Below are 24,021 nucleotides of genomic sequence, written 5' to 3'. Positions count from 1 at the left end.
CAGACTGTCCCCAGTGGCAGGCTCAAGTGTCATCCTGAGCAGTGACTGAGTATTGTTCTGGTTCTCTTGGTTCTCACAGCCTCGAAGCCCAGTTCTTCTAGAGATTGGGAGGCTACCTGATCAACTCCTTACTTTTTTACTTGCTTGAATAGACCTTTTTCCCTGTGATTGAGAATCTGACTTGTTAAGAAGAACTATAACTGGGGAAGAGGCTTACATCCAGCAAGGCAGAATTAAGGCAGGGTCAGGCAGGCCTCTCTGAGGAGAGTGAGTGGTGGGATGTAGGGCTCCTTGCTCCCCTGGAAGCTGTGAGTCATGCGACCAGCTTGCTGATCAGGATTCACTTTCTCTCCCAAGTGGGATCTGTAAGTGTGCTCTGACGTGTTCTTCCAGCTCCCTCAGTCCTCAGGGAGAGGAAACCAGGATGAGATGCCAGGACGCCAGGCCCCATCTGCTGTAGGCTCAGTTCCTTAGATAACTCCAGGTCCGCACTCTCCACACGCTGCCTGCTTGCTTTATTAAACTAATGCATCAACATACGGAATCATTAACGTTTAAAGTGCCAGGCAGATTACCTCATCTTTGAGTCAGATTGAAACGCAAGTCCAGAGGAGTTAAGAATAATAACTCATATGAATGTAGTCTTCCACTGTTTGCAAATTTTCACTATATAAAACCGCCTTTGGTCCTCACAGCAGCCCTGGTCACAGGCTTCGTTTAGCGTGTGGCAGAGCAGAGACTGAAACCTCTGTTTCTGGCAGTGTGGCCCCCTCCACCAGATCTTGGGACGCTGCAGACTGTCTGGCCTGAACACTGCTAGCCCTCTTCCATTGCACAAAGTTGAGAGGAAACATTTGGGAACTTTTTTTTTTTTAAGATTTATTTATTTATTTATTTATACAAGCACTGGGTACAGTCAGAAGCGCGGGAGGGTGAGAGAATTCACCAGAGCCAGAGCGAGGAGCAGAGCAGGCAGAAGGACAAAAGTACACTGCTGAGGAGAGCAGCGGGCGGCAGGAGAGGTCCGTGCGCCATGTGGGACCCTCCTCCGGTGGCCGGGGAACAGCCAGGGATCGAACAGGCACTGCAGAAACTGCTGGCAGCTTCGCAACCCAGCGTTCAACCGCAGCACCACCGGGGAGGCCCACATTTGGGAACTTTTATGGCAAGTAGACATTGCCACAGCATCCAAGCAAATGATCTTTGTTTATAGATGTATCCTTCTGAGGCCAATTTGAAGTGGAAAAAAATTATTTAATCATAGATTGGCAACCACTAATCTGTAGCAGTTTTGTTCCTAGGCTGGATGGGTGACTGAGTAATTGAGGGTATCTAGAAGCTGCAGAGGGCTCTTGAGCAATCCCCACTCATAGAAAACATCTGTGCTTTCAGAATCCACTAGGGTTGATTTATTTCCAAAGAAATACAGAAAAGTGATAACCCACGTTGTTGGTAACAAATGTGAATTGGGGGTCATGAGTCTGTCCAAATACAAGGACACAAGACTGTTGCTCGTTTCTCCACCATGAGCTCTCTCTACCCTGGAGTTGGGTTAATGTATGAACAGTTTGCTGGATAATCTACATGATGTCAAATTGCAGTCATTTCAAGGGGGCAAGCTGAGGTGCATTTGTGTGATAGGGGTGTGTGTGTGCACATGCATAAAGTCATATTTTGAATAAAAATATGAAAAAAGGTAACAGATATTTTAACAAATGGGAAGACAAATGTGCTGTTGCTGCATATACGAGCTATTCTTCCAGGAGAGTTTTATACTGGAGTTTCTAGAATGACTAACTTATCACCACTTAATGGATCAAAGTCCTTTTCAGAACATATTATCCAACATCTGGTCTGCCCTCTACCACTTGAATAAATATTCATGGGACTCAGGTACAAAAGGAGGAATTTCCCCATCATTTTTGCTACTATTCTTTTTGTCAGTTCAGTTTTCTGAAAATTTGCAGAAGTTATTTTTCCCCCTCTCTAATTGAATCTTATTTTGCGCATAGGAGGAATATTCCATTTACAAAGAAATTTTATGCTGAATCTTCTAAGAACATACTAGTCCTCATTTTTATTGAAAAGTATATTTTTTTCTCAAAAAATAATTAATGCACCTGAGTGAAAAGATACAGATACAATTAATTTTTATAACGAGAAGCAAGTCATCTGACCTATACTACTCTTCTTGAATACATAGAAAACATTAAAAAACACTCCACAACATGGACTTCAGGGGTGTCTTTGGGGACTTGACTCCAATGACAAGGGGAACAAAACCAAAAATAAATAAATGGGACTATAGCAAACGCAAAGGCTTCTGCACAACTAAGAAAATACCATTAAAAGGAAAAGACCCCCTACTTAATAGCAAAAAAAAAAAAAAAGTCTCTGAGGTTTTCCCTTCTTGCTATTTTGCTTTGGGGTCTACAAGTTGTTGGCATGAATTAAAACATGCCTGTCTCTTGGTTCTTTGTTAAGAACCAAGACATTATCCAACTTCCTGGTCAGATAGAGTCAGTTCATCTATAATAATCTCCATCTGTCCTTTGCCTCCTTCCGTTCTTACTGGTGTCAGTCCCATATGGTTATCTTAACTTACCAAATGTATTTCTTTTCTTGCTCCTTCAACCTCAAATAGAATCTTCTACAAGCTAATTCTCTTAGGGTCTTTCTATTTCCTCCAACTTTCTTTTTCTGGAACTGGTATTTTATAGATGTCCCTCAATGTGAGTTTGTCTGATGTTTTGTCATGATTTGATGGAGGTTGTGCATTTAATTGAAAAGTATCACATAGGTGATTGAACTCTCCCTGCATGCGGTATCAGGGGTACATGATACTATTATGTCCTACTACCAATTAGCCTTAATCATCTGTTTAAGGTGGTGCCTGCAGTTTCTACAACTTAAATTATTCTTTTTTTTCTCCTTTTTTAATAATAAATACATGAGGAGAGAGCCTTTGAAAGTACGTAGATATTCTATTTCCCCTTATTACTTTCGCCCCACTAATTTTAGCATTAATTGGCAGATTTTGCCCATAACAATTATCATACTGGTGTTCTCATAGTCATTTTCTTTTTCCTTCATTTCTTCTACATTTGTTAATTGGATTTTTGTATAGCTATGTATTTTTAACTATGTATTTCAAACAGAATGGAATCATAGATACTTAGACTTGAAGTTATAATTTAATACTGTTATTTTATTGCTAAATATTTTCAGCTTTGAATGTTGGAAATTCTTTCAGGTTGGTTTCTGTTATATTGCCATACTGCCAACTTTTTTTTTTTTTTTTTAAGTACTTCAAGATTTTCTGGTTACATAATATTCCCTTGGCTTTTTTTTTTTTTTTTTTTTGGTATTTTTTGTGCTTCAGCTTTGAAATCAATCACTTCTCCAAGGAGCACTAGTTTCTTAGAAAATGGTATATAGAAACCATGATGTGAACATTCATTCATTGATATTTGACTGTTACTACTTCTAGGTAATATAGAGACCCCTGATCTGCCTTTCTGTCAATCTACTTACCTACCTACCTACCTACCCACCCAAAAAAATAATCATTATTCATAATGGTAACTCTGGACCAATCCATTTTTTCAAGGTTAATTCTAGCATTCCCTCTGCTTATTTATGACTTCTTTCTCTGACAATGAGAAATCTGTTGTTCATATCAAAAATATATTTACTTACTCAACACTGGTATACATTTAAAGTACTTTCAGAATTTCTAACTCATACTCCTTTGGGGAACAAATTCATCAACTAGATTATAATGCCTTGTATTTACAATATTCACTCAAAATAAGTTACTTATTAGCCCCTCTCTTCACTACCACTGTTGTTGAGTTTGTGTAGTTTTATAAGAGTTGACTGTAATTCTTAATCTTTCTCCTTATGAGTGCAATGTGTTTTCTTTCCCCTTTCACATTATTTCTTCAGAAGTTGATAATATGCCTCCTAGATGTGCTTTTGGGTATTTATCTTGATTGGTGTTCTTAATCATTGGATGTTGGTCTGGTTTGTTATTATATCTGATAAACTCTGTCATTATTTTTTCACTATTGTTCTAACTTCCAGATTCTAATAAGCACATGAGATGACTTGATATCTTCCTGTGACTCTTAGCTCTGCTTTGTTTTATCCACTTTATCCTCTTTGATTAATTGCATAACCTTCATTTTCATATTTCTTTGCATAATTAATTTAATTTGCATAATCTTCAAGCTAGCACTATCATTGAGATTGATTCGTTAGTAATGTGAAGTCTAGTTATGAAGGCATTCCATATCTGTTACTATATTTTTATTTACAGTATTTCTATTTGATTTAAATAGTTCGGTTCTATGTCAAATTGTCCATCTGAACTTTCATGTTGTACATGTTTTCCTTCAGAATTTTGTGTATATTACAGTTTCCTAAAACTCCTATTACATAGTTTCTCTTGGGAGTTATCTCTTGGGAGTGTGAGTATATCCTCTTGCCATCCCACTGAATCTATAATTCCTTTTCCCTAAAATGAATATTCCCCACTATGTGGCATTCTACAGTCATGCCATCTAGTGAGTAGTGACTCATGTGATATGCGAGTATTTAATGACTATTTCATAACTGAAAGATATACACTGCCATTAAAGACTTGGTGTAAAAATAAAATCGTTTTTTTTTTTTTTTAGAGGCATGTTTTTATTTATTTGTTTATACATGCACTGGGTACAGTCAGAAGTGCAGGAGGGTGAGAGAATTCACCAGAGCCAGAGCGGGGAGCAGAGCAGGCAGAAGGACCCAAGTACACTGCTGAGGGGAGCAGCGGGCAGCAGGAGAGGTCTGCGCGCCATGTGGGACCCTCCTCCAGTGGCCGGGGAGCAGCTGGGGATCGAACCGGCGCTGCGGAGGCCACGGGCAGCTTCGCAACCCAGCGCTCAACCGCTGTGCCACCGGGGAGGCCCCATAAAATACCATTTTGAAAAATTTACATGGTAAGTGGGAACTTGGTTTGCAGACACAAACTATGAAGCCTAGATGGGTAGATTATGGAACCTCCTTTACTTAGTGGGTATTTGGTAGCTATGGTTCTGCTCCTGGTAATGTATGGAGGCAGAAGGAAAGGGGTCTGAACCCTTTGGTGTCATGTTTTCAGTGTTGGTGGCTTCTAATCTGCAGGTTTGATCCTCATGGGACATGGGGGAAGTCGAAAATCAAAATCAAAAATGCCTACTAATTTTATATTGATTTCACATTGAAATACTGGCTTAGCTTTATATATATTAAAATATTAACCAGTTTCTTTTTACTTAAAAAATGACCATTGGAAAATTTAAATTACACAGATCTAAATAAATCATGGATCTATTTGTTTATGGGCTGGAATATTCAATATAGATGAATTGTCAATTCTCCCCAAACCAATATATTGATTTGATGCAAATGATATTAAAACAGTAGCAAGCCTTATTGTAGCTATAGACATTCATTCTAAAATTTATATGGGAACGCAGAGATTTTAATAGTTGAAACAATTTTGCCAAAGAATCAAGTGGGATGACACTCTACCTGATTTTAGGTTGTATTATATAGGACTACATGGCATTGGAGGAGGGACAGACACGTAGCTCAATGGCACAAAGTAGAGAAACCAGAAATAGTCACCCAAGTGTGGCAAACTAATTTTGAAGAAGTTGAAAATCAATTCTGTTGATCTGTTGGAGGTGGAAAATGTTGAACCTGATTCCTTTTGCTACGTGGAGGAAAATCACTTTGCTGCACTGTGGTTCTTCCAGTCTTGGAGTTCCTAATCTTTCTCTTTCCATCTTTCTGACTTCTTTGCTGTTTCTTGCATTATGGCATGTTTATATAGTTGTACATAGTGGGGAAGATCAGAGTGATATAAGTTATGCCATCTTGTTTGGACCAGAAGTTTTCTTGTGCTATTTTTCAACTTCCTGTGAATCTACTGTTTTTCAAAGTAAAAAAATGTATGCATCAGACTGTCCATATTTCCATTGGACAGTATATAACTCACAGCTGAGTCCTTTAAAGCCAGTCTGGCGATCACCACCTTACCCTCCTTCAGTTATAGCATCTCCTGCCAATGGGATAACATGATATAGACCTAGAAATATTATGGCAGCAAAGTTTCTATGCTGGTTCCAGTCTATTTAACACTAGTTGACTTACACACTTGGTGCCAGGAGAAGAGACTGGAGGTGCCTGCTGGGTTGTGGCAAGGGGCTACCTGCAGAGCTCAGATACCGTCTTTACAAGTAAACAGACCATGACTTTATTCCAAGACAGCCCTTCCGCCGGTGGTGGAAAGCTAGATAAAATTCCCTCCCGTGGGCTTCTATCCCAGTGGCAATCTAGCTTTTTCCCACTTCAGTACAGGGAAAGTTACTTTTTTAGCAAACTAAAGATGCATATTCCAGGGAAATGGGTGGAAACACATAGACATAGTAAACTTTCTGCTTTTATTCTTTCTAATATAGAACTCATTTTCTACAAAAATTATGAATTTATTATAATTAAGATATTTAAAATATAATTGTGACAATTTAAAAAATCCTATCATGCATATGGATGGAAAAACAGCCAGTAAACAAAATCAAACAAAAATAAATGAAATGAAAACTGAATCTCCTCAACTTCCTCCTCTTTCCCAGGGTAACAGGGTGAAGCTACTGGAGCGGCCACTGAGCTGAGAGGCTCCAGAGAGAAAGGTAATTTTTGCACTGAGTGCACATCTGATTCCAAGCAGAGTCTGCTCCCGACAGGCAAGCCTAGACTGAGCAGAAGCCCCAGGGCCTCCTCTGTTTCACCATGTCTCAGGGAATGGGGGGCTTCAGGCCACAGAGGCTGAGGCCCAAGTGCAGCTGCACTAAATTTGTCTGAGTTGTTGGACCTCATTTAGTTTTAAAAATAGGTGCTCTCCTTGTCTGTTGTGTTCAGCTGCAAGTACTCCAGACTGCCTTTTTTGTAGCTGGCTACCCGGGTTGGTTTTCGGTTTCTTATTCCTGCTGCTTGTCTTTTCTGTAAAGAAGTGGCAAGCATGTCTGAAAATTCAGCTTGCAAGCGCTGCTGATTCTCCCTGCAAAGAGAGTGGGGAGGGAAAATGGAAAAGCCTCAGTCACTCATGCTGAACTGTCCTTAGCTCCAAAATAATCAGTTAAGGTGCTTAAGTACTGCACTAACACAGGAAGTGCACACAGCACAAGCTGCCCCTTGCCTTCGCTGAGTGTCAGGAACTGTCACCCTGCTCTGGGCAGCTGGAGAAGCAGCAGAATCTATTTCAAGTGGGACAGTTTATTTCCATTTCAAAATGAAACAACAGACTGTTAGACTTCAGAGGAGTGAAGAGATTTTTCAGAAGCAGCCATGGTGGGTAGGGGATAGGGCCTCTCACACAAGACCCTACAAACTGGCTGCTCCCACAAGTGGTTCAGAGTATCGGTTTTGCTTCGGGCAGGGGGAGGCTCAAGTTGGAGGACCTGACATAGACCCAGGGCATGTCTAGTAGGGGGCAGGTCTCCATGCCCCAGGAAAATCTGGGTGGTTTTAGCATCTCTGCAGGCTTGCCTTCTGAGTCAAGCATCAAGGAATCAGAGAGGGGGTCTTTCTACCATGGGAACAGCCACATTCCTGGGTGCAGGAACTAGTATACCACTAGATGGCCATTTGAGCCACTTTTGGGGATCTGAAACTTTGTCTTCCTTATTGCAGAGGGAATATTAACTCCCTGTGAAGACTGGAACTACAGTCCTGGGACTTTGGGGAGCTCATGCTTTCATGAGGTGGATCAGCAGAGCGTGTAGGCAGGGATTTCTAGGAACCTCCAGCAGGCTCTTGTCTTATCAGAACCAGACACGAAGAAGCTGAGCTCCAAACTGCCCTATTTACCTAAGCAAGCCTGATACTAGCAGCCAGAGATGGGGTGTTTTCAAACCCCCACATGTGGAGTCTCCCACCTGGTCTTCAATACTATCACCCACTGGCTGACAAATAAGTGGGTGTGCAGCACATGCTACCAAGCCAGGACCCCACACCCCATACCCCACCCCGCCCAGGCAGCGGCTTACATGGTGGGAGGGGTCGGCAAGTTGTACTCCTGGTCCTTCATCCCGGTCAGCCAGTAGGTGGTCTCAGTTCCTCTTCCCTAGTGGGACAAGAAAGGTGAGACCATGGAGGCCACCATTCCAACAAATCTGCTTCCACTAGACATTTCATCCCCAAGTTCCACCTCAGAGCCTACATTTCAGCACACATTCCAGATAGGCTCTGCAGGATCTCCAGGCAGCTCTTTATTTCCCAACGCTTTAAATCACAGGCATGGTTTTTTTAGTTTTCTCCTCCCCTAAGATAATTAAAAACATCACTAGAGCAACACCCTAAGAACTCCAAGTTAAGAGGAAAAAAATCCAACCACAATTCTGTGATGCCCACAAATCTGACCAGTTTTCATTGTCCACAATTTCTTCCATGCCTTTTGTTAGATTTGGCCATAAAACTTTTTCTGTGGTTTCCCCACCTTAAGCATGTAGTTATAAACACATGTGCATCATGACAAACACTCACTAAATACATTTGCTGGGCCCATCTGGAGGCCGTAAAATGAAGTGAAACTTACCTGGAAATCTAGTAGTTTATTTTTCTTTTGATTTTCTTTTTTTAATTTTATTTTATATATTTTTATATCATTTTTCATTTTTGCACAATGTTTGCATTTTCATCTTGGTTATATTCCCCATACAATTCCCACCCCCCTTATTTTGACCCTAATCCCTCCCCCCGCCCCTGGTAGTGTATCTCTGGTTTATAGTTGCTTGTTGATTTTGATTTTTACTTTATTGTAATTAGTCTTTTTCCTGGTCCCTTATTTAGGTTTTCTAAATTCCTGCTATGAGTGAGACCATCTGGTATTTTTCTTTTTCTTGCTAGCTTATTTCACTGAGCATGATCCCTTCCAGCTCCATCCATGTTGCTGCAAATTGCATGAGTTTATCTTTTGATTGCTGAGTAATATTCCATTGTGTATGAAATCTAGTGGTTTTTACTAAAGTATTTGAAAAGCAGGCTGGATAGTTCTACATTTAAAATCACTCATTTTTAAAACTGGTGGTTTGCTCTGTTGAGACCCCTATTTTTGGGGGGGGCATTTCTCTGTGCAGAAAATTATGGAAGATTCAGAAAGTATGTATGATGTTAGGACACCAGGAGGCTTCCCACACTGCAAGTGCAGTGTTGAGATCAGCTGCACTATGGCTGCTGGGGACAGGTAACCTTACAGTCAATAATAGTTGGCTTCAGATCAATTATGAAAAGATTGTAATGACCTTTAAAAGGTAGCCTGGAAGTGAAGAGGAGACTGATGGCTCTGGAGGGCCACCCAGTAGAGGTGATATTATAATCTGCAGTAGTGATTCTCAAACATTTAGTATGCATCTCTATCACTCAGATTGTTAAAAATAAAGATTCCTTGCTCATGAACAAATGGCTGAATAAGAAAATGTAATAAATACATAATTGAATACTACTCAGCTATAAAAAAGGATGAAATCCCACTATTTGCAACAGCATGGGTGGATTTGAGGGTATTATTCTTGAAGTCAGTCTGATACAGAATGATAAATATATGACTTTACTCTTTGTGGTACATAAACAAAAAATTGATGAACTAACTAAATAGAAAGCAAGGGTAGAGTGCGTCCCTGGCACCGGCATTTTGCAGCAGGGACCCTTCTTGCTGGAGACTGTGTGAACCCAGCAGAAGGCTCACCAAGGAGACAGAGGTAAGCTGGGAGGCTTGCCCATGCTGGGCGCCTTCTAGCCTGCAGTTCCAGCCCAGAGGGGAGCAGCACCCACCGCTGGGGCAGACCGGGCGTGCAGGGGAGCGCGTCCCCGGCACTGGCATTTTGCAGCAGGGACCCTTCTTGCTGGAGACTGTGTGAACCCAGCAGAAGGCTCACCGAGGAGACAGAGCAGGGACCTGTCTTTGCTGGAGACTTGTGAACCCAGCAGAAGTTCCCCAGAGGAGCCAGTGGTGAGCTGGGAAGGTCGCCCAAGATGCCGGCCAATACCAGCAACACAGTGTCACAAGGAATACGGCAAATTAGAAAACAGTCAGTAGGGAGCAGAAAAACAACATGCAACCCAGCAACTCCTCAGCAAAATAGCACACCACAAAAAGAAAACCATCTACCAGATTGCAACAACAGTAACTTGGAAGAACTTCTGAGCCTTCCAGATAGAGAATTTAAAATTGCTGTGATTAAAAAACTGACAGAAGTCATAAAGGAAAACAATGATAAGGGGAAAATAATTAATGACCAGAAGAATGAAATTGAGTCCCTAAAGAGGGAAGTAAAAGAAATGCAGGAGATCAAAGAATTAATGGAGACGCTAAAGAACTCTGGGAAAAGCAATGAAAGCAGAATAGATGAAATGGAAGAACGAATAAGTACTCTTGAAGACACAGAAATAAAAAGAACTAAAACAGAAAAGGAAGGAGAAGTACGAAGGAAAAAGACCGAAGAAAGACTTCGGGAACTATCTGACTCCATGAGGAAAGGAAATATAAGAGTTATAGGAATCCCAGAAGGAGAGGAGAGAGATGTAGGAACAGAGAAAATATTCATGGATATAATTGAAGAGAACTTCCCAAACGCTAAGAAGGATCTGAAAATTGATATACAAGAAGCAAGAAGAACACCAAACTTCCATGACGAAAGGAAAAATACAGCAAGACACATAATAGTAAAGCTCCCAAGAATCCAAGACAAAGAAAAAATAATGAAACTAACAAGAGGGAAGAAACAGATAACATTCAAAGGGAAACCAATCAGACTGACATCAGACTTCTCTGAAGAAACACTACGGGCAAGGAGAGAGTGGAGGGACATAGTCAACAGACTCCAAGAAAACAGATGCCAACCAAGAATACTCTATCCCACAAAGCTCTCCTTCCTCTTTGGAGAAAGAATATGGACCTTCCCAGACAAACAAACTCCAGAATTTTATTACGACTAAATCCCCACTCCAAAAAATACTACAAGGAGTCCTAAAGCCAGAACCTCAGAGGGACGAATAACAACAAAAGAAGGCCAAAGAAAGTTATTAAAAGAATAAATAAATAAAATCAAAGGAAAGACAAACACAATGGCAAATACAGATGCTAACATATCAATACTAACTCTAAATGTAAATGGACTAAACTCTCCAATAAAAAGACAGAGTTGCAGGATGTATTAAGAAACAAAACCCAACCTTTTGCTGTCTCCAGGAAACACATTTAGCTGCAAAAGATAAAAATAGACTCAAAGTTAAAGGATGGAAAACAATTCTACAAGCAAATGGACCAAAAAAGAAGGCAGGAACAGCTATACTCATATCAGATAAAACAGATTTCAAACTTAAAAAGATAAAAAGAGACCCCAGTGGTCATTACATTATGATCAAGGGGATAATACTTCAAGAAGAAATAACACTCATTAACATATATTCACCAAACGAAGGAGCACCAAAATATATCAGACAACTATTGGCATCTCTGAAAACAGACATCAGAGAAAACACATACGTAGTGGGAGACTTCAACACACCACTATCAACAATGGATAGATCAACAAGACAAAAAATAAGTAAAGACACTAAAGCTCTAATAAGGATCTAGAGTGCTTAGGCTTAACAGACATATATAGAACACTAAACCCAAAAAAATCTGAGTATACATTTTTCTCAAGCGCACACGGATCATTCTCTAGGATTGATCATATACTGGGGCACAAGACAAACATCAACAGATACACCAAGATTGAAATCATACCAACCATCTTTTCTGACCATGAAGGCATCAAACTAGAAATAAACCATAAAGAGAAGGCAAGGTATTCTCCTACCTCGTGGAGATTGAAACCCACACTACTGGAAGTCCACTGGACTAACGAGGAGATAAAAGAAGAAATTAAAAAATTCTTTGAATTGAATGACAAGGAGGACACCAATTTCCTAAATGTATGGGATGCAGCAAAAGCAGTAATAAGAGGAAAATATATAGCAATAGATGCTCACATCAAGAAACAAGAAAGAACTCAAAGAAACAACCTAATCTCGAAACTCAAAGATCTAGAAAAAGAACAACAAAAAAGCCCCAAAACCAGTAGAAGAAAAGAAATAATAAAAACCAAAGCAGAAATAAATGAAATTGAAACTAAAAAAACAATCCAAAAGATCAATGAAACCAAGAGCTGGTTCTTCGAAAAAATAAATAAAATAGATAAACCCCTTGCCAGGCTCACAAGGGCAAAAAGGGAGAAAGCACAAATAAATAGGATAATAAATGAAAGAGGAGAAATCACAACGGACACAGCAGAAATCAAAAGACTTATTAATAACTACTATGAACAGTTATATGGAAACAAGTTCAACAATCTAGAGGAGATGGACAAATTCCTACAACTCTACAATCACCCAAAGCTAGATAAAGAAGAAATAGAACACCTAAACAGACCAATTACAAGCAGCGAAATTGAAATGGTAATCAAAAACCTCCCCAAAAACAAAAGCCCAGGACCTGATGGATTTACAAATGAATTCTACCAAACATTCAGAGACGAATTGGTACCTATCCTTCACAAACTCTTCCAAAAAATTGAGAAGGAAGGTATAATACCTAACACGTTCTATGAAGCCAACATTACACTAATACCAAAACCGAACAAGGACAACACAAAAAAAGAAAACTATAGGCCAATCTCCCTAATGAACACTGATGCAAAAATCCTCAATAAAATTTTAGCTATCAGAATCCAACAGTGTATCCATAAGGTAATTCACCACGACCAAGTAGGATTCATTCCAGGGACACAAGGATGGTTTAACATCCGAAAATCAATCAACGTTATCCAACACATCAACAAAAAGAAATATAAAAACCATATGATAATATCAATAGATGCTGAGAAAGCTTTCGACAAAGTGCAACACCCATTCATGATAAAAGCCCTTGAAATTCTTGGGATACAAGGAACGTACCTCAACATCATAAAGGCCATATATGACAAACCAACAGCCAGTATCATTCTCAATGGTGAAAAGCTGAAAGCAATTCCATTAAGATCTGGAACAAGACAAGGATGTCCACTTTCACCACTGCTTTTCAATATAATACTGGAAGTCCTAGCCAGAGCAATAAGACAAGAGAGAGACATCCAAGGAATCCAAATAGGAAAAGAAGAAGTCAAACTATCACTCTTTGCAGATGATATGATAATATACATAGAGAACCCCAAAAACTCCACAGAAAAACTAATTCAACTCATCAATCAGTTCAGTAAAGTGGCAGGATACAAAATCAACACGCAAAAGTCAGTAGCCTTCCTATATACAAACAATAAATCTGAAGAAGAAGAAATCAAAAAAACCATCCCTTTTATTATTGAAACAAAAAAAATCAAATATTTGGGAATAAATCTAACAAAAGAGGTAAAGGACCTATACAAAGAAAACTATAAAACACTGTTAAAAGAAATAGAAGAAGACACAAAGAAATGGAAAGACATCCCCTGCTCATGGATTGGGAGAATAAACATTATTAAAATGGCCATCCTACCAAAAGCAATATACAGATTCAATGCTATTCCAATCAAAATTTCAATGTCATTCTTCAAAGAAATAGAACAATTATTGATGAAATTCATATGGAATCACAAAAAACCCCGAATAGCCAAAGCTCTCCTGAAAAAAAAAAAAGAAGGGAATGGAGGCATCACACTCCCAGACTTCAAACTCTACTACAAAGCCATAATCATCAAAACTACATGGTATTGGAACAAGAACAGACATACAGACCAATGGAATCGAATAGAAAATCCAGAAATAAACCCACAGATTTATGGTCAACTAATCTTTGACAAAGGAGCAAAGACTATGCATTGGAGCAAAGAAAGTTTGTTTAATAAATGGTGCTGGGAAAACTGGGTCGCTACATGCAAAAGAATGAAGCTTGACCACTACCTCATACCATATACAAAAATCAACTCAAAATGGATTAAAGAACTAGACATAAGACCTGAAACCATAAAATACATAGAAGGAAATATAGGCGAAACACTACGTGATTTGCATATCAAAGACATCTTTACAGACACATCACCCAAAGCAGTGATAGTGAAGGCAAAGATCAACAGCTGGGACTACATCAAATTAAAGAGCTTCTGCACAGCAAAAGAGACAATAACAAAAACAAAGAGAAACCCCACCAACTGGAAGAAAATTTTTGCACACAACACTAATGATAAAGGACTGATCACAAAAATCTGCAAAGAGCTGATGAGACTCAACAACAACAAAGAAAATAATCCAGTCAAAAAATGGACAGAGGAACTAAAAAGAAACTTCTCTGAAGAGGAAATGCGAATGGCCAACAGGCATATGAAAAAATGTTCAACATCACTTGCAATCAGGGAAATGCAAATCAAAACTACCATGAGATACCATCTTACACCAGTGAGAATGGCACATATTAAAAAAACTAGCAACAACAAATGTTGGCGAGGTTGTGGAGAAAAAGGAACTCTTCTGCACTGTTGGTGGGAGTGCAAACTGGTCCAACCACTATGGAGAGCTCTGTGGAGATTTCTGGACCTACTAAACATAGAGCTTCCACAGGATCCAGCAATTCCACTCCTAGGTATTTACCCAAAGAACACAGAAACATCAATTCCAAAAAACACCTGCACCCCTATGTTTATAGCAGCACTATTTACAATAGCTAAGCTTTGGAAACAGCCCAAATGCCCAAAAATAGATGACTGGATCAAGAAGATGTGGTACATATATACCATGGAATATTACTCAGCATTCAAAAAAGATAAACACATGCAATTTGCAGCAACATGGATGGCGCTGGAAGGGATCATGCTCAGCGAAATAAGCCAAAAAGAAAAAGAAAAATACCGGATGGTCTCACTCATAGCAGGAATCTAGAAAACTTAAATAAGGGACCAGGAAAATGAATAACTATAAGAAAGTGAAAATCAAAATCAACAAAAACTATGAACCAGAGACACTTTTTGGGGGGTGGGGGGCGGGAGGGGAGGGATTGGGGTCAGAATGGGGGGGTTGCAATTGTATGGGAATATAAAAATAAAATTTATTAATTAAAAAAAAAAGAATGAATAGTAAAAGGTCCTGAAGTTAAATGAGGCTGAGAGAAACTGAAGAGGCACATGAAAGCTTTTTGACACATATTGGGATGGTTATATTTTGTATATCACCATGGCTTCATGTGTCCTAATATTCTAAAATAAGTTGTTACTATGAGGGAGGAGGAAGAAAAGTTAAGTTGAGCCTTTGAAATAAAATTTCAAAGTTAGGGGAACAGATAGCATTAAGAAAGAAATATAACTACTCAAAAATTGAGAAATAAATTTACCTAGGACAAAGTATACATAATAGCATAAGTTCAAATTATGTCAAATCACGTTAATATCATCTAGTATGGGTTAAACTAAAACCCACTACATGTTTTCATGTAGCCAGGAAGCTAAATGTAATTTATAAATTTTTAGATGATGAAAAAGATGAAAATCATAGTAATTATATGAAATTCAAATTTCAGTGTCTGTAAATAAAGTATTTTGAAATATAACTGGGGAAAAAAAAAAAAGAAAGCAAGGGTAGACTGTAAGGTCAATTAGTAGTTACCAGAAGGGACAGGGAAGTGGGTCAATTCAAGTATAAGGGGACACTGTATGTAAAGGATAGAACTGAACTTTTAGTGTAAATTTAACATCATCATATAGATGCTGATTTATAATGATGTACATCTGAAACTTGTATGTTATAATGTACATATAATGTAAATTATGTTTATATTCCTGATCTACACCACAGAGTCTGACTTAGCAGGCCCAGTGGAGAGTCCCAGCATCTAGAGCTGCAGTTTCACAGCAGATGACTCTGAGTGAGAAGTCTGTGGCCACACCTGGCAGTTCACTGGCCTAGACTGTAGGATAGAAGGCAACTCACAAGAGAGGTGGCCAGAAGAGCTGCAGCATCTGCAGCAGAAACAGAAAAGTGAGCTGGAGCTTTCATTTCAGTTACATAGTCCTGGATCAGACTGTAGCTGTTGAATTGAGAGGAGTTGGGGTCAAAACTTGGATAAGTGTGGAAGAAAAGAGTGGTAGTGTTTTATCCCATATTGGTCATAGTTCAAAAATCGAAAGGGCTCTTTGGTGTAAAGCAAAGTTCTGGGTTCCCATTCCTTGGTGGTGACTCATCCCACAGGAACCAGGGGGTGCTCCTGACATCACTGTCTCTGATTTAGCCTCAAGGGAGGGGGCCCAGGTGTGCAGGTTGGTGCCATCTCTGGGGATCCCTTACCTTTAAGTAAGTTTCTCCTCTCACTTCATACAGGAACTGGCACTCAGTTCTCCTCAGGATGGCAATAGTGGAGCCACTCACATGAATTCTCAAGGCTGGAAATGAAAAACAGATTGAGTGAAAATCACGTCCATTTTTCACATCCTTTATTGGCCACATTTGTGCTGGAGGAGGCTGTGGCCAGGACGTGACCACTGTGTGGCCCACAAGCTGGACCCAGGTAATCAGAAGCCCCTCAGCACCTCCCCTCACCTTGGAAGGTAGATTCTGCCCATGGTTCCCCCATTTTTAAGAACACAGACTTGAGAGAGTTGTGTGTTGCTGAGACCATGTGATGATGCTGTGACTAACCCCAGTGAAGGCCGCTGTATCAACTTTCAGGATCCGGGCGGGCAAGTGTGGAGAACTACATGTGCTCACCCAAGTCAAGCCTCGTAAGTCAGTTCCCTCCCTGTCCAACTGCCACCTACAATCTGGCTGCATCTCACTGCACTGAGTGTCGCCTCGTTGTGCATTTCACCCTACAGCTCTCTTCTGCTGGACAGAATATTTATCCTCTAAGAAAAACAATCTCCCTTCTTACGGAGGCCAGTGGATTCCATCCTCGAGGCTGTGTTGACTGTGTCTCCAAACAGGCAGTAACGCGGCATCTTGATCCCCACGACTCCGGCGGCACAGGGACCTGACGTGGACAGAAAGCAGGCATATGGGCAGCAGAAATTGCAGAGGAGGGTGAAGGGGGGTAATCCAGGGTCCAGTGGCTGAACACTTTGATTTCAAGAAGTCACTGAGGGTGTGTAATGGAAGCTGTGACTTTTGCTGTAAGCGAATACATGCCATGAAGGAAGCAGCATTATGTAACACCCACTTTAAGAAAATAGTTGGCTCTAGCACAAAAAGTATATTTGCACTAAAGAAGGCAATTAGAGACCCGGGCTGCAAAGATGGAAGTCCTTCTTATATATTCAGTGGGAGGCTCCCAGGAAGGCTGAAGACTAGCCCACTGCTGCCCTGGGGTTGCTGAGCTGGGAACTGACGGGGGGTGGGGGTTGGCACACACATGTGTAATGGCCCACGTTTAATTTTCGTTTCAGTCAGAGTAGCATTTCTGGAAGTGGTGGCATGGTGATGCAAGACCCAGGAGACAAAGCCCTAGCATAGTTTCCTTCCAGCATGCCCCGGCACCTGGAGCAGAGGGATGAGGAGAATTCGACCTCGGCCACGTAGCCATAATGGCTGATAGCACACAAGAAGTTAAAGATTAACCCCAAAAGTGCAAATTCAGGTTTTGGACAGTGGTAACTATTGATTTTCAAGTTGGCTTAACTGGATTTTGATTCACAAAAGTTTCTTTTTAGATTTGTCCTACAATATTCTGTATTTTTGAACATTGCACGGAAAAATAAAAATACTGGAATGGCCACTGCAGTTCCCATGTCCAAAACATCATTATTTGACAGTTCCCTCATGTCCAAAATCCTTTAGGTTTCGTGCAAAATAATCAAACATTAATAATAATTAAAAGTGGAAGGAGCAGAGGGGCAACTTCTCAACCTGATCTCTGATGGGTGCTCAGTCTTGTAGTCTAATTACAAGTGACTCCTCAGTAATGGAGAGAGAAAGCTGGTCAGGGCCTGGTGGAAGAAAATCCTTGAGATACAATGTCTTCTTTTTCAGCTATTAAAGTGCACCTCTTTAGCTTCTTGGGGCTAACCCCCTCCAGCCCAGTGTGGCAGTGCCCCCATTGGGCCCCACAGAGAGGGGGGCAGCCCCAGAGCTCCCTTCTCCCTGGCATGGCTCTGTCTGTCTCTCCAGGCCTGGAAATTTGCAGATAGTCAGAAAAGACTGCATGCTATTGCTGGCTAGGGAGGGGCCCAGAAATTTCCCTTATGTGTATATGGAAACATCAATGACATTAGCCTGGGACAGGCCACAGCTGTGTCCCTGGCAGTCAAATGTGGCAGCATTTTTAACTTCAGCTTACTGGCTCTTTGAGAATCTCACAGATTTATTACTGTCTTTAACAGGTTCTGAGGACACATGATGACCTTTGCAAAGGTAGGTATCTGCTTTTTGCCAAGAAACCTGGAATGACCTCTTGGATTTTTTTCTGTGAGACTTGGAGGACAGAAAAAGGAGCAGTGGCAGGAAATGACAGATGTAATTAATGCAAGGAAAGGCTCTTCAATAATGGAGTGAGTTGGCTTTAGAAACAGTGAATTTTCAGGAAATAGGGAGTCCTGGGATCAATCTAAACGTGGCTGTATTATTACTTATCATGAAAGCTATAAAGACAATTTATATCCCTATAAAGATCTGAGTTCCTCTCCAACTATATTTTCTGTTGGAAATAACCTCTGTAATTCATCTTTCCAAATCTCTATGTTCAACTTTCATGGTCTTTAAAGTGACCCATGTACCACCGAAGGGCTGAGAGACATAACACTTTTATTATAGGAATTCAACCAGTTACTTTTTTTCTCCTGTGGACTGTCTAATTAATCCACTTAGGATACTATTTTAATAGGAAAAAACCATGAAGGTGGGAGTGCCAGGGAGAGCGAATGGGGAGGGGATAAGCAAAGTAGTAAATACAGTAGCTGCAGTAGGAAGCCTGGAGTTTCTAATTTAGTATGTGGTTAGTCTTATTCCAGGAGCTAGTGCTGCCAAAGATGTGATTTCCTACACTTTCTAGGGACTGCGCCTAAGTTCATTAGGCTATATAATGGGACCTCATATTTGACTGAGAGAGCCAACCCGCGTATGAAAACTGATCACATCGGAAGGCCCTTTACCCTTTGTTTTAGTGGAGGTACATGTGGTTACCTAAGTGATCAGTCCCTACCAGAGTGAACTCCAATGCGAATCCATATTGGGAGGCCAGGGAGATGTTCCAGCTCAAAGGTCCCCATGAAGCTGAGGATATCCAGGGCCATCTTGGCGATGTCTATTGCATGCCGGTTGCCATTTCTCTTGGGCAAACCACTAGCCACCATGTAGGCATCACCAATGGTCTCCACCTGTGGAAATATTTCTCATCAGTCAGTCTGCCCTCAAAAGGCAAAGCAATGGAACAGAAGCAGTGAATCACATGAAAGTTTCTGAGAACTCTGTATAAGCACTGTTTTGGGGACCAGTTCTAAACAGTTCTAGCTTCAAGGTTTTTATATTTCAGTTAAAGGGATGATAAAGTAGCTATAAGGGATTTTAACCGTAAGAAAGTACTTCATATAAATCATCTGGATATGGTGACAATTCTATAAATGTTTAAAATCATCTTTAGCACTTAAATCATTTTTCATATATTATTGGACAAAAAATGATATAATACATATTCGTGTATGGTGCTTCTAAATACTTTTCATATAATAAATGGATTTATCTTAGCAGTATTGTATAAATTTTTTTTACTCCTCTGAATTATGCCCTCAAGTCTGAACTTAAAGAATGTTCTAGGGGCTCCCTTGGTGGTGTAAGGGGTTAAGTCTCAGCACTATGAAGCTCTCGGCAGCCACTGCAGCAAGAGTTTGAACCCCGACCAAGGAGCTAATCCACATGGAGCAGCAGACCTCTCCTGTCTAGTCCCCTGCTCCCCCCAGCAGTGTATTTCTGTAGATCTGCCTGTTTTGTTCCCCACTCTGTTTCTGATGAATCCTCTACCAATGCCCCCACCCCCTGCACCTCTAGTCTACACCCCAGCTCTTGTATGCATAAATAAATCTTTTTTTTAAAAAAAAAAAGAATGTTCTAGTCTTTGCTCTTTAGTTTTCTTTGAATGATACCTGCTATTTCAAAACAAAAGGTAACAGAGGAACTGATTATTTTACTTATTAGAATTTTAGTGTCTTTTCTGCTTCATCTGCACTTAACTTAGACATTGCCCACATTTTGGATGATTTAGGAGCCATTTTCTCTTAATGCAGTATCCTAAATACAATCCTGCTGTACTTTGTTGCTTATTCATACCACTTGTTAAAGTCACATGGCTATTTTGACCCTTCTTGGTCCTCTTCATTCTTAGCTGAGATTCAATCACCAATTCATTAAATGTGAAATGAGAGGTGACAATTCCTGAGTAATACTAGAACCCAATTCTAGCTCTGCTGACTGGGCCCTACCCTGGTCCCCACCTGCTAGGTGATGTGATTACCTTGTATACATCATGGTGATCAAGAATGTGGTCAAAACTCTTGTAGATGTCATTGAGCATGTCCACCACTTCCATGGGGGTGCTGTACTTGCAGATGGTCGTGAAACCCACAATGTCACTGAAGTAGATGGTGACTTCCTCGTATAGCTCTGGCTCCACAGTGCCTTTCTCCTTCAGAGACTTTACCACCAGTCTGGATGAGGAAAAGGAAAAAAAAATGCCTTCAGCTTCAGTAATTTTTTCCTCTTATATAAGTCTTTGCGACAGTAGTAGTTATCCACCAAGGATTCTAGAAATTGGAATTTCTCCAGTGTATTGGGTGACCAGGAAGCAAAGACAAGTTGTTTATGCCACACACATGGATATATTACAAATGTATATATTATATACCCATATAATTTGTGTACTTGAACTCAGATGAACATAAGCAGATTCAGTATTAAGCGTAATGCACTAGAACACATAACTAATACCTACATAAGCCTAACACATGCACACCCTTGCCCTCTTTCACCTCTGTAGATGGCCAGCTTCTTCCAGATCTAGCGCTGCATCCATAAACCAGGAAGAAAACTCAATGTAAGAGCTTGAATCACCAGAGCAATCAGATCTGACTTTGTCATTAGAGTCACGAGTTTTACTTCCCTGGCATAGTTATCATGGCACTGTTTAATATGGAGGAATAATGCATTTAAAAATGAATTTTGATATATTCTGAACCAGAATGTAGGTGATATACTTTGAACCATATGTGGGTCCTTTAAAAGACACAGTCAATCATCATGTAAACAAGTTAAAATTATGCTACAACTCCAGAGGTCTAAGAGAAGCCACTTAGAGTATCTCTGTTGAAGAGCTAAGGAGCAGATCAGAACCATGAGAAAGGGCTCCAACTTCTTTCATGAGCTAAGCTGCACTTTCATTGAGAAAATGGTGATTGGGATGATATGAGGTGGTGTGCTCCCTGTCTGCCCTTGGGGTCACTTTGTAAAGTACAAGGCTGTGGAAGCTCTAGAATCAGAACCTGGAAGCTGGGAGTTGCAAGAGGAGGTCATGGAGAACAGATCATTTTTTAAAAAAGATTTATTTTTATACAAGAACTGGGGTACAGGCCAGAGGTGCGGGAGGGTGAGAGGATTCCACCAGAGACAGAGTGGGGAGCAGAATAGGCAGACGGACTGAAATATACTGCTGTGGGGAATAGTGGGTGAGACAGGAGAGGTCTGCCGTGCCATGTGGGTATCTCCCTGGCCCACCGGGAATCAAACCCACACTGTAGAGACTGTAGACAGCTTCACAGTGCTTCACTCAACCCTGCTGCACCACCGGGGAGACCCAAGAACAGATCATTTTACAGATCATATTCACTGATGAGAAAACTGACATTCAAAAAGAAAGTATGACCTTCAGATGGTCCCACAGCCACTGAGGGTGAGCCAGTCCCAGAGCTCAGATTTGTTTTGCACCACACTCCCCTGTAACCTAGGCCTGGCATATCAGGAGCAGGGAGGATATGGAGGTGTGCTGACCTCGGCTAAGAAGGAATGTCTGGCCACCCCTGGATAACAGGAGCCACAAGATTCTCAACACTCATTTAGAGACCCTAAAAAACATGGGGGCGGGGTTTCAATGGGTACAGAAACAAAACTTGGGAAAATGTTCCTTTGGAGAAAATACTTGTACATCCAACAAAGGGCTAATGTCCAAGATCTCATACAACTTAAGAAGCAAGTAACACAATCAAAAACTGGGCAAAAGAACTAAAGACACTAATCCAAAGAAAACATACAGATGGCCAACAGGAACATGAAAAAATACTCATCACTTATTAGGGAAACACAAATCAAAACCACAATGAGACACCACCTCACACCTGTGAGAATGGCCTATATCAAAAAGAGCAGAAACGAGTGTTGGTGAAAATAAAGAGAAAAAGGAGCACTTTTACAGTGTCAGTGGGAATGCAGAATGGTCCAGTTCCAGTTCCTATGGAAAACACTATGGAGGCATCTCAAGATATTAAAGACAGTTTCACCATATGATCCAGCAACTGTACTTCTAGGTCTTCATCCAAAGAATTAAACCAATTTGAAAAGATATATGCCCTCCTATGTTCACTGCAGCCTTATTTATAATAGCCAAGTTATGGAGACAACCTAAGTGCCCAGCAACACATGACCGGATCAAGAAAATGTGGCAGGTACACAGTGGAATACTACTCGGCTATAGAGACATGAATTCTTGCCATCGGTGACCACACGGATGAAATTAGAGGGATTGTGCTGAGCAATATAAGGAAGAGAAAGACAAATACTGGACGATTTTACTCTTATGTAGAATATTTTTAAAAAAGGAAATTCTTGAAATCTGCAGAACTGAGCCTACCAAATGGGGAGGGGGGGGTAGGGAATAACAGAGAGCAGGCCCAACACACCATGGTGGAGGGTTATGGAGGTTTTGGTGGTGGCTGTGGTGTGGTGACATGCATTTGGGAGATATAACCTTTACCACTACATCATATACAGAACTGTATACCAATGTTATCTCAATTAAAACAGTTTAAAAAACAAGAAACACCCTCTTGGTATGGCCAGTTAGATTATAGGGCCACTTCTGGGATGATGGCTGTTGACATGACTACTATAAGGGTATAGATTATTTTGGAAGCTACACAATGTAATGGTAATGATGAAATTGGGTATCACACCTTTGTTGCTCATCATCTTACTGCTTATATCTGAAATGTCTTTTAAGCTTAGTGCACCATATGTTGCCCAGAGAGAGAGAAGCTAATATTGGGAAAGAAATAAAGGCTGTGAATTCACAGTGAATTTTGATGGTAGGTCATTTCTGGCACAAGCAGTGCACAGAGATGTTTTATAAGGGCTTCTCACAAGAAGAAACTCCTATTTTAATCTGTTTGAGCCCCCCAGTGGTACTATTCAAATAAATGTTATAGTTGTATCCTGGTTCCTGTGTGCAGTCTAATTTAGTTTTTGCCCTCAGTGCTTCAACTCTTTTAGCTATTGTTCATGTACATGTCAATCTTCTTTTGCAAATATAAAGAATGTTTACATAAGTTATCGAAGTGAGTTGCACTGGAGTTCTGGTGTATTGCAGCTATTGAAGGTCTGCATTTTGTGATCTGAAGGCAGGACGGTAAAACATCTGCCACCTAGTGGTTGAAGTGGAACAAACACACTGATCCAAAGTTAAAAAATCCTGAGGCATGAGCCAGCTGTTGTAAATCATTTGAGTGCATTATTGGTTGAAACCACTGCTGATGACACCCTGGGAAGGCAGCCAAATAATCAGGATGTTTTTGTCAAAACTCAGCATGAAAGACCAGGCAATGAATTATGCATCATATAGCCAAGAGGTATGGATCACTACAGAAATCACCTCTGAAGTGCATATTCAGGGTCCCAGCCTATTCCAAGGATACCATACCCAGGCCCCATGAGGACACATTCATTTTGCATTCTAGGGTG

At 40.5% G+C, this 24,021-nt stretch overlaps 1 protein-coding gene across 1 annotated transcript in view; it reads right to left on the bottom strand.

Annotated features, from left to right (window-relative positions):
• Nucleotides 1-6,915: 6,915 nt before the first annotated feature.
• The window catches only part of GUCY2C (guanylate cyclase 2C), a gene marked incomplete at both ends in the record, with an annotated part of 57,349 nt that continues 40,243 nt past the window's right edge, over nucleotides 6,916-24,021 (bottom strand). Inside the window, 6 exons of the mRNA XM_084254579.1 lie at nucleotides 6,916-7,090; nucleotides 8,079-8,155; nucleotides 16,381-16,475; nucleotides 16,964-17,062; nucleotides 19,226-19,400; nucleotides 20,531-20,723. Of these exons, the coding sequence (XP_084110705.1) occupies nucleotides 6,916-7,090; nucleotides 8,079-8,155; nucleotides 16,381-16,475; nucleotides 16,964-17,062; nucleotides 19,226-19,400; nucleotides 20,531-20,723 (814 nt within the window). The remainder of the gene's footprint in view (nucleotides 7,091-8,078; nucleotides 8,156-16,380; nucleotides 16,476-16,963; nucleotides 17,063-19,225; nucleotides 19,401-20,530; nucleotides 20,724-24,021) is intronic.

This window comes from Talpa europaea (genome assembly GCF_964194135.1).
Source record: "Talpa europaea genome assembly, chromosome: 15".
In the NCBI taxonomy this organism is placed as follows: Eukaryota; Metazoa; Chordata; class Mammalia; order Eulipotyphla; family Talpidae; genus Talpa; species Talpa europaea.
The sequence above is the reverse complement of the archived record's forward strand: the minus strand, read 5'-3'. Positions and strand labels throughout refer to the sequence as shown.